The sequence below is a fragment of the Thermobia domestica genome, chromosome 5 (assembly GCF_964235325.1).
Source record: "Thermobia domestica chromosome 5, izTheDome1.hap1.1, whole genome shotgun sequence".
In the NCBI taxonomy this organism is placed as follows: domain Eukaryota; kingdom Metazoa; phylum Arthropoda; class Insecta; order Zygentoma; family Lepismatidae; genus Thermobia; species Thermobia domestica.
Window position 1 is genome coordinate 146,595,468 of NC_137458.1, and position 14,216 is coordinate 146,609,683.

Sequence of the window (14,216 nt, forward strand, 5' to 3'; positions counted from 1 at the left end):
TTGGTTTGTGGATTTCCCCTTTATTATATAATGTATTATGTTATTTTCCTTCAAGCAACTTTATATCGTCACACGAGAATCAGAGGAACGTAACTCCAAAAATGCTGTTTTCGTTTTCTTCATGTTTGGACAATTTTGAAAGCCCAACTTGGTGTAAATGGAACGTAATGCCATCTGTTCTACTTGTCGAAAACATCTTTCTAAGAAAATTATATTTTTGTTCTCTCACCTGCAAAACCTATGAAAATGAAGTTATGTTAATTTGGTTCTTATGCGACGATATGTAGTGTCTTGTTCTTATATCACTTGTTTTATAAGTTTGATTATACAGTATCATTAACACACGATTTAATTTTAAGTTGAATTGATTTTGAATTTAACGTCCCTTTCAGCAGCGAGGCTATATAAGACGGTACCTACTGATTAACGTGGAATCTGAACCACATGAGCTTCTGCCGAGAACCGAACCCGGGTCTCTCATGACAAAGGTACGTACTCAAACCGCTTAGTCACGAAGGTGCTCACGATTTTTTAAAATTGTGGTCGATATATGCATCACTAGTGAAAAAGATTCTTCTAACGAAACTATTAATGACTCTATATTGTTAGCTTCTTTTGTATTCGTTATGACTAAACATAGTATATGATACGAGTTTTTACACACACTATTCCGAAGGACGACAGTTAAGTTATGATTTAGTATTTATTATTCCTAAATCACTCATTTCCAAAATATTACTATCCATCTTACACTCTACGCAGAAAAAATCTACCTTTCTTTTTTGCCTCCGTTGAAGTAAGATTGACTTAATTTCCCTCTATTTGTATCTAAAATGTTTGTGCATGTTAAAGAAACCAAGATGAACAGTCGGGGTTTACAAAAGAACACTATGAGAGCCGTACGGTATCAATTTTTCAATGCTATGCGAACATTTCTGCATATATTAACATTTCTAATTATGTTCTGGTTTTATGTCACCCTGACGCCCGTGAAACAATAGGGTGCGGCCGTATCCATTGTATCCTCCCTGGAGCCGCCAGTGACCAAAGCAAAATTTGTAACAAAGAAGAAAGGAAAGTTATATGTTTTATAGCCTGTGTTTGTAGTTTACTTCAAAGCAACTAGAGGCGCTAGTTTTTAAGTAAATAGTTAACAATGCAAATGAAGACTACGAGGTAGAACGTACGTATTGTGTGATGGAATTCCCACGAACAGAGACTGTTGTAATAGAGCAGAGACATTTTCGTACAAAATTCAAGAAACAAGCACCACATAGAAAATTGCACTTGAAGCTTTGTGCAGAAGCTCGAATCCACTGGATGTTTGGGCTCCATGAAAACTCCTGGTCTGGCAAGAACTGGATTATCAATTAGATGTTACTGTTAGGATGATCATACCACAAAAAGCTTAAAACCTTTATTTCTGCATCTTGTATTTACAATAAGGATATGGAATGTATAAATATTTCACCTAGATATTTATGAAACCCGTTACTCTTAAATGATTCGAATTTTGCCTATTAACGTTACTCACACACCGAGATGTTTATATATTACAAATAGAATATCCAATTTTTGTTATAGAAAAAATATAGCTATTATTATAGCCCTATTATTTTTCTTAAAATCAAGTTCAAGATCTATTGAATTACTTCGTCTTGTTGTAGAATAGATAAACCAATATCTCTAGTACTTCATTTTTAAATAAAATTTATCTAAAACTGTTTTGTTACGAACTTCTCTGGCTATAAAAGAGGTAAAAACGAAATCTTGATATTTTATCTTTCCAGAATGTTAGGTTATCTTCTGATGTTAAAACACAAACAAAAAATTCCAGATTTGTAACACGATGAAAGAAAATAAAGTACTATACCTATTATGTTAGATTTTCTTATTTTCTCAGATCCTTGAGGTTACTTCATTCTTGATATAGATAATCCATACAAGAGACATAGTACATGTTAGCAAGTGTCTTTCACATACCTTGTCCTTCGCATCGATTTCTGCTCCTTGACCTAAAAGCACTTCAACCATTTGAAAGCGTCCGTGGGTGGCCGCAATATGAAGTCCTGTCTTTCCATGATTATCGATGCTCTGTAAGAGCTCTGCTGATCGACTCAGCAATAGACCTACGACGGATATATGCCCTCCATAACACGCTAGATGAAATGGGTTGTAACCCTGTTCATAGAGAGATGAACAAATAAATAAAATGAGCTTCACACGCACACATATATATATATACATGAGCAAAAAATTACAAGCAATCACACAAATATAATATATTGTATAAATCCAAAAAGTGGTTTGTATATTCTACCGCTTCATTGAGACAAATAAAAAGAAATTGATAATTATTTGGAAAATGTTGTAATGTCGTTGGTTGCAATAATCAAAAAACAAATACACTGAACATGTTGACATCTTCCATCATATATCCCTTTGTTCTCCTTTATTTCTTCAACGGTTGCTTTGCAAAAATCTTCGGCGACGTAATCAACAGATTTTGTTTGCTTTTAACGTCTAACAAAAACTAAATGACAAATTACACTATCACTATTATTGTCACTATATAGTTTTGTTATAGTTACTGTAATTTTTCCACAACTGTAACAGAATTTTAGTTGAGCTTTATCTACTGTTATATATCAGCTTTTACTGACCTTTTCACGAAGACTCAGGGGTGTACCCATGGGGTTCCACCGGGTCTGAACTCCCAAAACTTCTCAACTCAACATACAATTGTACACTTCCTCAATAACAAAATTATAATTGTTTAACAGAAAAATGATTGATGTAGCATAAAAATTTGATCTTACACTTAATCTGTACTCTTTCTCGTATAAAAACATGCTAGTTCTATTTCTTATCTGTTCTTTCTTCCTTCTTTTCTTTTTGAAATATAGGTGGAAGAATTTTACAATTTCTTAACGTTTTTTCGGGTGCAGAATAATACCCCGAGAAATTTTTGAGTGCAAAAATTCCTGGGTGCACCTGTAAAGATTATATACTTAAAATATGAGTGAAATAATGTTATTGAAATGAAAGTATCAGTAAATGCTGAGGGATAGCAGTAGAAAAAGTAATCCAAGCTAGAACTGAGTTATAGTTGTGGAAAAGTTACATAAACTATAATTAAGTTTAGCTGTAGAATACGTCCGTAAGTGCTTAGCTTTATAGTGATAGCAAAATAATAATACCAAGAGAATATGTTATGAAAATGAGTCACTAAAAACTAAAATACATATGCACAACTCAACTCATTTCCTGGTGTTATAACGCAAAAAATATGAGTTCTAGATATCGAAAAGTAATCCTAAATATAGATTAGAAAATATATGAAAAATTATTGTCAGTAAGGGTTGTATTATAACTGCAAGAAGCGTTGAACTATAAAACTGAGCTAGATTCGTAGGAAGTTACGCCAGTCAGTTATGAAAACTGTCGTGTTAGCAGTAGCCTATAGGAATTATAATTGCTCATATTACTGTATTAACCAGAATAATTTCTTAAATATTTTTCAATGAAACTATGAGCTAGTATTCTTTAAAATGTTGGATGAAATGTTAGAAGCTCTCAAAACACTATAAGGAAGATTCCTCTTAAGATTGAAAATTTTGAATTATATTTGAGCATCATGGAAAAAAAGTGTAGGGGATCTGTTCTCAGTATTCTTAAAGAATCTTCAGAAAAGCTTAGGAAGAGAGGAAAAATGTATTATTTTTATTATTATCTTACTGAAACTTCTCTTAAAACAATTCATTACTTAACTGAATTTTAAGTATTTTCCTAATAACGATATACCCGAAAACCTAATTGTAAAATATGATTTAATTGAAGAGGAAATATATTACTGCTAAAGTGAACTCACACCAGGCATCAAAATAATTTTCAGCAATCTTTCCCCAGAATGAATTCATTAAAATTTCACGGATATCATGTTAATCTGCTGAGACATATGTTCCATACAATCGTAAACTTAGTGTTTTATTTTCTTGTGTGCATTTTATAGTAATGGCAACGCAGCATATTTTATGCATCCCTAAAGTGTAGCAATTTAGATTAGAAATATTACTCAATGTTAACGCCAACAGTGAATTAGAAAATGAAGTAGCTATATACTTTTCGAGCTTTTGTACGTAATAACGGTTTCGATTGCTACAATGTCTACAACTTAACTCATAATTTGATACATGGAGAGATTTATATAAATAATTCTTTGTATAATGTATAGGAAAACTCCAGCAGTGTATATCCTATCTGCGTAGAGAAGAGATGTGAGATTCCTATATAGCACCTTTCTAGAGAACTTGAGCTATCATATTTATAAATATTTGTTGCCATGGGAACATTTTGTGAATATTTTTGTTTTTAAACCACGATAGCATCTGATCAATATAACAACCACAAAATGATATCAAGATTTCAACTGTCAGTCGCAAAATTCTTTGTAAAGGAAAAGGAAAGAAAAATTTATTGAAAAGTTAGGGAAAATTGAAATAACTCAATCTGGCTCAAAATAATTCGACCTCAACTGAAGAAAGTAGTGCTATATACAGTAGAGGTGGACTAGAACGACAGGCCAATACTCCAGTGTTCTTAAAAAATATTCAATAACTAAAATAAAAAGCAACAAATTTTCCTGAAATATTTAGACTTTACATTATTTTATTGGAACAGTATGCAAAATCATTCAAATATCTTGTGAATCTTTGTTGGTAGTAAGATGTGTGTAAGGTTGGCTAACCGGGGCGTAGCGGTTGTTCTCTGTAAGCAAACATCAAACTGAAACAACACCTTTTTAAGGACCTTTATTTCAAAACTGTCTTATATTATAGTTAATATCATAAGTGGTTATAAACGCATGGCATAAAGACTCCATTTTCGACCAACTGATATGGCGTCCTCCCAGTATCATGTATCACTACTCTACACTCAATTTTTCCTGTGTTAGAAAAACGCTTTAAGCATGCTCTAATTTATTTAGTTGGATATATAAAAAATAAAATAAAATAGAGAAATTTAAACATAAATAAAAGAGTTGGATGGAACTACATGGTACAGTTATAGAGTAAACACTTTGTCCGCTTTCCAGTTCGTCACCTGAATGGGATGTAGATGAAAGTGAAAGGATCTTATTGATGCTTTTGAGTATCTATTTGTGCAGCCTTAGATCCTTTTTTCTCACATAATCTAAGGAAATATATAGTTATCAAGATTAAGGTCTTTGAGTTAACTTCCTTGGATTTGTCTTAACATCAGTCTTTCTCAATTTAGTAGGATGTTAGACCTCTGTGTACACTATATTGCCCTGAACAGCCAACTTATTCAATGTTTATCCATTCTGGAGAATGAGATATTATATTAAAAACTCTAGAAAATGTATTCTACGATTACATTAAAAAAGATTACATTAAAAAAGTACGCTGCTGGCCTGGATTTCATAAAATCTGCTAACGTAACAAGTATGAAATGAACAGCCGATGACTTGAAAATGCGAATGTTGTAAAATGTTAAAGCAACTCTCTTCCGTTCAATTTTTACTTATCTGTCATTGTGTCAATGACTTATCTCGGAATTTTTTAAAAAATCTTCACGAAAACTAGAAAATTAATTTGCATCCTCGATTCTTCTTTAGGGTAGATCACAATATAGTGTATGCTTGTATGTATGTGTGTGTGTGTATGTATGAAATGAATATATATACGCAATACTATGAACACAGTAGTGTTTTTACCTATTTACCTATCGAATTACTAAACAGCACAGACACTTACGTTTTCGTTGGTCTTGGCTTCTACCATTACTCCCGCAGAGTTAAGCAGGAGACGAACAACGTTCTCGTTTCCAGAAAAGGAAGCGAAATGAAGCGGCGTTAGACCACTCTCATTAGCCAATTCCTCTGCGAGGCCATTTCCTTGGGGTTGCTCGGATTTCACAGCTCCAGGAACATTTGCTAACAACTCACGACACGTATCTGAAAGTAGGGAACAAAAATGTTTTCACATACTACACATACAAAGCTGGTGTTTTACACATTAAGTATATGAAGTCAATTTAATTTGTAATCGTTTTATCCGTGGTTTTCTCAAAGTTTCCCCAATTCCTACCACATTCTCATTTCATGAATTCTTCCAAAATTAATTCGTTTTAATTAATCGACATTTTTCTTTAGTAGTAAGGACATAAACATAGGACGTTTTAGACTAAAGATTTCGTTTTCAATTTTGTCTTTATGATGTGGCTATGCTATCACTGTAACGTAACAGCTATATCTAGATATTAACTTTTTGTTGAATGTCTTGTATCGTTTTGTATTCTTGTTCAGTTGTTGCTCATCTCATCACCGGAAGTATTCGAGTATTGACATGGTACTTATACAAGTAGCAAGTTAGGAGTTAGCAGCTTTTGTGCACAACGATCCTCCTAATTTCTTAGTTTTAACTTGAGACTTGGACTCGATAACTCACTTACTTACGCAATCTCTATGGCGTATGATACCTGAGGATTTGACGTCGAATTCTAAAAGCTCTCCATTGACTTTTTTCTTTAGCCAACTAGCTCCAGTTCTTACTTTGTACTTCTATATCTGAGAGATTCATCTTAATATTGTCCTCTCATCTGCGCCGAAGTCTTCCTCATGGTCTTTTTCCGATTCGGTTTCCAGTTAAAATTTTGAATGCCTTCATACTTTCTTCCATTCTAGCTCCATGCCATGACCACTTGATCCTCTTAGACTTAAATGTCCCTAACCAGTAGGTAAATGGTGTAAATTACGTAATTCCTCATGAAGAATTTTCCTCCATTCCCCACTCCCGTCCCTCTTGCGTCTGAATATTTGTCCTACCATTTTATATGTATTTACAAATTAATTTCAATTTGAGTTCTTCCTTCAAAGTGACTATATTTTGCTATCATACAGCACAACAGACATAATTATTGTTTTGCATATTTAAAGTTTCAAATTCTCAACACCTTACCTCAAATGCTCCAAAGACATAAAAAAGAGAAATGCACTTTTAACATCGTCAACTAATTTTAATCTTCTTCTCTTATTTTCTAAAATATCTCCTTTGTGGTGGACAATCACCGTGTACACAGGCTTCTACGGGGTTCTCCCGTTTCCTCCCACTTTCTTCATTCCTTCATTTCATTAATTTCTCCTCATCATCGTCTCCTTTAGGCTAGCCGGCATAACCATGGGACGTATAACTCAAAGATTTCATTTCAGTTTTTCTACCATATCTCCATATTCCTAATAAAATAATCTTTCTCAAATAATACTACTATTATTTGTTTTCCCTCTCCTTTTGCACAATTTTCAATATTCTCTTCTTTCCTCAACTTTAGGTAAAACTTTTCCATTGGATTTTTGTCCCATCGAGCTAATTTCCTTTTTACATTTACAGTTGGAACGCTTCCAGTTGTTTTTTCATCTCTCGCAGAATGTCCATGTTTCTGTCTCGTAGAATATCATATTCCATTCTTATAGGTGTTTTCGACAATTCCTTTTGGGGAATACAGTGGCTCAGGCAATTGCTCATCTCTGAACAACATCATATCCATGTTTTTTCCCGGGATTTTCCCGTTTCTTGCTACATTCTTGTTTCACCAATTCTTCCATAATCATCCGTCTCCTTTAGCCTAAAGGACATAAGTGTAGACATAAAACTAATGATTTTATTTCCACAATGATTTATACAGGGTGTAACATAAATGCATGGCCAAAAGTGACGAGGTGATTGCGGACATCCAAATAAGTAAAAATGTTCCTATGAACATGGGACAGATTCTGCTTCGTTTGCGAAAGACAAGGCATCCAAGTGTGAAGTCAATTAACGGCACAGAATATTAAACAACGGTTCATAGATCACAACTTTCGCATGAAAGTGTTATTTTGTCGTTACAAATGAATGTACATGAGTATAATTTACGTATGAAGCCACAAAGTAATTAAATGTTAAAAGCCACAAAGTAATGCTATTGGGTAACAAAGTTTTCTTCTTCTTATAAAGGCGTGTAGTGCTATTTGAAACCATAACACTTTGTACCAGATTGGCAACACTGACAACCCAACAACGTCAAATGTTGACTAGTTTCATTCTCTATGTTAGTGTAAATGTATTTGCACATGCATAATTCCACTTGATTGTATTATTCCTGTAATATTGAACACTTCCACTCACTTTCCCATAGTAAGCTATTGGAGGGACTCGACATTTGAACACCCTGTATCTCGGAAACGAAGCGGCATCGGACCCATGTTTATAGGAACATTTTTATTTATTTGGATGTCCGCAACCACCCCTTTGCTTTTGGCCATGCATTTATGTTACATCATGTATAATGACTATTAAAGTATTCTTTCTTTATTTCAAAAGATCTTTTTTAGTCATTCCTCTTCTTGTTATTACTCGTATTTCCAATTTACATTTCAAATATTCACTTCACCAATAAGGTACATGAAACTAGTCACATTCTCTACTTTCTTTCCCTTCTCACTGTTATACATTTGACACAGTTTCTTTAGTCTTCGTACAATTACTTTTTCCTTTTGTAAACAGCGCGGTGGCTCAGTGGTAGAGCGTTCACTTCCGGTGCCTGGTTCGATCCCAGCTCGCGCCGTGTGGACTTTGTGGTGGACAAACACAGTGCTCATGGGTTTTCTCGGGGTTCTCCCGTTTCCTCCACTTTCTTCATTCCACCATTTTATTCATTTTTCATCATCAGCGTCTCCTTTAGCTTAACCGGCATAATTGTAGGACGTAAAACTTAAAAATTCAATTTCATTTTTTTTCCTTTTGTAAACATTTATTTTCATCCTTAATTTTTCACTGCTTCTTTAAAGAAAACTATAAGCAATATGAAGTTGAAAATTAATCGCAATCAACATAGCCTATTATAATCAAGCAATTCAAAAAAGTAAATGAAACATTTCATACTTGAGATAGAGGTTGGATTTTCGTTTCAATTTTATATTAGGGTTTGGGTTGAGGGGTTGAGATAGAGATTGGGTTTTCAACTAACTATTGTTTGTATATATATATATATATATATATATATATATATATATATATATATATATATATATATTGCCGGAACAAAGGGCTATTATCAAGTTTAATTTGTTTACGTGGTGAAGAGATATGTATGAGTCAAATTACCAATTGTTTTGTTTCCCCTAAAGTGTTTTGTAGTTATGACCTTATAAAATGTTTTTTAACATTTGTTAGCATGAAATGAATAAATTCGTTGTAACAAATTGTGAAAACACGGTTGTTTCGTTTATTTTATTATTTCTATTCATTATATTAAAATAGTAGTTTTAATTTCGAAACTGAGAGAAGAATAATGCTGTTGGGTCATTGATTAAACAAAACAAATACTAAAACATTGAGAAAACTTTTGGATGAATATAGCAACATGCTGTGTAATGTACGTATTGCGTGTAAAAGAAAATTCTAAGAAGAATGGAAGATTTGACGCAGTATAATAACAACAATTGTAAACATGTGAAGAATGTTTTCCATTAGTGTAATATACTGTTCATCAGTTACTCGGATGGAAATGAAAATATGTTACGTAATGTATCCGCGTAAAACATAGCTCGAAGAAAAATAGAACATTTTAGGCAGAGTGGTATGAATAATGGTAGACATGTAAAGAATGCTTTTAATAACGTTTTGTTCCTCTATGCATAGTTTTGTTCCTCTATGATTGAATTTTATATACCATCTATGTGTATACAATTTTCAGTCAAACTGTTTGTCAATGCTATTATGCACTATGCTATGCACAGGTCGGGTGCTAGTTAGTTTTACCTCGGATGGATATAAAAACATGGTATATAATGTATTGCGTATGTAAGAGAATTGAAAGAAGAACGGAACGTTTGAGGCGGTGTAATAAGAATAATGATAGATATAGGGATTTGAGTTTTACCTCGGATGGATATAAGAATTCAAAGAAGAATGCAAAATTTGAGAAGTGTGTTAGGAATAATGGTAGATCTCTGCAGTATGTTTTTTGGTAATGTAATGTACTCCTCATCAAATTTACTTCGGATGCTTATAAATTGGCTATGTAATACATTGTGTGTATAAGAGAATTCAAAGAATATATTGGACATTTGAGGCAGTGTATTAAGAACATATGAAGTGTGTTTTTCATCAAGGTAATAACTGCTCATTAGTTTTTCCTTGGATAAATGTTTAAAAAAATGCTACGTAACGAGTTACGCATAAAAGAAAATTCAGAGTGGAACATTTCAGATTTGTGGAGCGTGGTTTTCATTTGGGTAGTGTACTATTCATTAGTTTTGTTCCTCTATGATTGAATTTTATATACCATCTATGTGTATACAATTTTCAGTCAAACTGCTCGTCAATGCTATTATGCACTATGCTATGCACAGGTCGGCTGTTTAAGAGTCGTGAATAAATACAACCGAATTTCGTTTCACATTCTGAAACTGGGATGGACTTGGGGTTACAACAGCGAAAGAAGAAGTAACTAGGCAAATTTACTCGTACTACTCTCGGTTTCAATAGAGGAATTGAACCTATTATTGGGATGCTGAACAGATATATCTTATTGTTCTTGCGTTATGAGAATCCAATACTGAAAACGTGAAACCGGAAATGGTAAACTATACCACATGCGGTTTAAATGCTTGAGATTTCAAAAGTCAATCTTATTATTGGTACACCGAATCCACATTATTTCTCGTCATATCACATCGTTTTTACTCTGATATTAATCAACAGATAAGCAAGCAAATGGAAGGAAACTTCTCTAAGACTTTCAATTATGATGCATAACACAGTTTGGAGCCCAACTGCAACTAAGTTTTCAATTACTTATGCTAATATAAGGATATGAAAAGCACTCACGTTAGAAAAAATATACTTTTCACAATGAAACAATCTGTGGTCTGCCTATACTTGAGAAAGGAATGGTAGTGTCCACCACGAATTGCATGGTTAATTGCGTATTGACAAGGACGGATGGAACAATAGCCGCGCTCTCTGACGTGTTGATTGCCTATTAGCCTCACGTGGAGATTGGAGGGCGAAAACTAAATTACTTGGACAAACAGCGGCTATTTGTATGGAGAGCTCTCGAGGTCTGGAAATAAAAACCTCCTGTCGATCTGACCTCGACAAGGAAGGAAAGGGTAAACCAATACTCTGCTAACAGGGATGGCTTTTATATTACAGATTTAACGCAACAAGTCAACGCCAGATGGTTTTCGTGGCATTTTAATGACCTTCCCTCTGACACTGGATATTTCACAGAATTTTCCTCTCGATTAAAAAAAAATACATAAGCAGAAACAGTTCCTTTAAGCATACTGTCCGTAGTGGTAGGTGGGACTCAAGTTGTACGAAAGTTCAAACTGGTCATTTCTCTAAAGTACGCTGAGTACTTCTACACAACTCTGTTCTTTTGTTCTTGGAATTCTTTTCTACGTGCAATATATTATTACATAGCCTATTGATATATCCATTTAAGAAGGTGGTGAGCAGAGCATTCTCTTAATGAAAAACATACGTACTTCACATGTATAACATTCTTCTTAACATCCTGTCTTAAACGTTCCATTTTTCCTTGATTTATCTTTTGTACGCCAACACTACATAACCTGTTCTATATCCATCCAAACTGTTTTCAATACTTTAGTATAATACGTCTTTATCCAATAACCCAACACCATTATTATTATTATTTAAGAAAAATATTGAATTCCTTACCGAAAAATCCCTAATAAGGAAGAAAGTGTAACACATGCACTAGTAACTTGTTAGTAGATTTTTATTTATTTCTCATAACCAAGTAGAGAAATATCTCTCCTGGTGACTTTATCTCTCACTGTTTTAAGTTACAGCAATACCAAATTCATTGAAATACAAAAGTAAGCAATTTAGTAATTAGATAGGATTTAATCGATAAATATGGCTCATCGATATAGATGGGCTTCACCGACTTCAGAGCATTAAGGTACACTTTTAACGTATTCACAGCTGTTATGTAATAATACTGAAGATTTGAATTAAGGACAAGAGGAAGTGTATCAATTATGAAGAACTGAGTGTTCAACATGAGGGTCACTATAATAAATAATCTATGTGAACATAGGTGAACCTACGAGGTGGTTCTGTGTACACCTAATAAAATGATTGGATTATTTTTCTTCCTTTACTTGTCATGTATTTTAAAATTTTGTTATATGTAATTCTTCAATTCATTGAAATAACATGTAATTCTTCAATTTATTGTAATTCTTCAATTCATATTATTATCGATATACTTAAAACCTAATAAAATAATCACGGGAAAATGTTATAGTGAGAGCGTAAGTGGACTGTAATTACAATTGTGTACATCCATATAAAATGTTCTGGCTGCGCCTGTGATGTAAATTTAGCAAGAATTGCCACCGACTCTTAAGAGTAATAAAATAAACTCTTTCATTAACAAATTTAATCCATTTAATTGCTGATATTTGCTGATATTTGTTTATGAACGCAAAACAGTTTACGAACGTTTTGTTTAAATTTGTTTATGATGATAGATTATTATCGATTAATTATATATTATAGTGAATTTTAAATGTATGTGATTTCGTGTATATTTGAAATAACATACGTTGAAGTTATTTGAAACAAACGAGGTTATATGAACTAGTTAATAGTTTTGATCGGTATTTTTTTGACAAGTCATTCACTAATCACGTAAATAGCAAGTGTTCCCTCCCTGATAAGATCATTAGGCGTAATGAGAATTAGATCAAATACGAACTGGCATTTTGCCTAGAATGTTAGGTTTAATTTTTATATGTGAATGACATCTGATAAAGTATTAGATGAAATGAAAATTAGGCAAATTGACTAGTAAATCTTTAGGAGATCGGGAAATAAAATATTTTCAGCATGAAGAGAGAGAAAAATTTTTAACTCTCCTTTATTGCCTTAGCCAATCCTTTTTCATTCACAGTTTTGATCGGTACCTTTTTGACAAGTCATTCACTAATCACGTAAGTAGGAAGTGTTCCCTCCCTGATAAGATCATTAGGCGTACTGAGAATTACACGTGTAGATCAAATACGAACTGGCATTTTGCCTAAAATGGCAGGTTTAACTTTTACATGTGAATGACAACTGATAAAGTATTAGATGAAATGAAAATTAGGCAAATTGACTAGTAAATCTTTAGGAGATCGGGAAATAAAATATTTTCAGCATAAAGAGAGAGAAAAATTTTTAACTCTCCTTTATTGCCTTAGCCAATCCTTTTTCACTCACAGTTTTGATCGGTACCTTTTTGACAAGTCATTCACTAATCACGTAAGTAGGAAGTGTTCCCTCCCTGATAAGATCATTAGGCGTACTGAGAATTACACGTGTAGATCAAATACGAACTGGCATTTTGCCTAAAATGGCAAGTTTAACTTTTACATGTGAATGACAACTGATAAAGTATTAGATGAAATGAAAATTAGGCAAATTGACTAGTAAATCATTAGGAGATCGGGAAATAAAATATTTTCAGCATGAAGAGAGAGAAAATTTTTTAACTCTCCTTTATTGCCTTAGCCAATCCTTTTTCATTCACAGTTTTGATCGGTACCTTTTTGACAAGTCATTCACTAATCACGTAAGTAGGAAGTGTTCCCTCCCTGATAAGATCATTAGGCGTACTGAGAATTACACGTGTAGATCAAATACGAACTGGCATTTTGCCTAAAATGGCAAGTTTAACTTTTACATGTGAATGACAACTGATAAAGTATTAGATGAAATGAAAATTAGGCAAATTGACTAGTAAATCATTAGGAGATCGGGAAATAAAATATTTTCAGCATGAAGAGAGAGAAAAATTTTTAACTCTCCTTTATTGCCTTAGCCAATCCTTTTTCATTCACAGTTTTGATCGGTACCTTTTTGACAAGTCATTCACTAATCACGTAAGTAGGAAGTGTTCCCTCCCTGATAAGATCATTAGGCGTACTGAGAATTACACGTGTAGATCAAATACGAACTGGCATTTTGCCTAAAATGGCAGGTTTAACTTTTACATGTGAATGGCAACTGATAAAGTATTAGATGAAATGAAAATTAGGCAAATTGACTAGTAAATCTTTAGGAGATCGGGAAATAAAATACTTTTAGCATGAAGAGAGAGAAAATTTTTTAACTCTCCTTTATTGCCTTAGC

General features: G+C 33.2%; 1 protein-coding gene across 2 annotated transcripts in view; it reads right to left on the reverse strand.

Moving 5' to 3' along the window:
* Window positions 1-14,216, reverse strand: part of nompC (no mechanoreceptor potential C) — a 603,429-nt gene that overhangs the window by 28,444 nt on the left and 560,769 nt on the right. For both annotated transcript variants that reach the window (XM_081759152.1, XM_081759151.1), the window contains exons 16-17: window positions 5,778-5,977; window positions 1,984-2,181 (exon numbers count right to left, since the gene is read on the reverse strand). In XM_081759152.1, coding sequence (XP_081615278.1) covers window positions 1,984-2,181; window positions 5,778-5,977 — 398 coding nt within the window. The remainder of the gene's footprint in view (window positions 1-1,983; window positions 2,182-5,777; window positions 5,978-14,216) is intronic.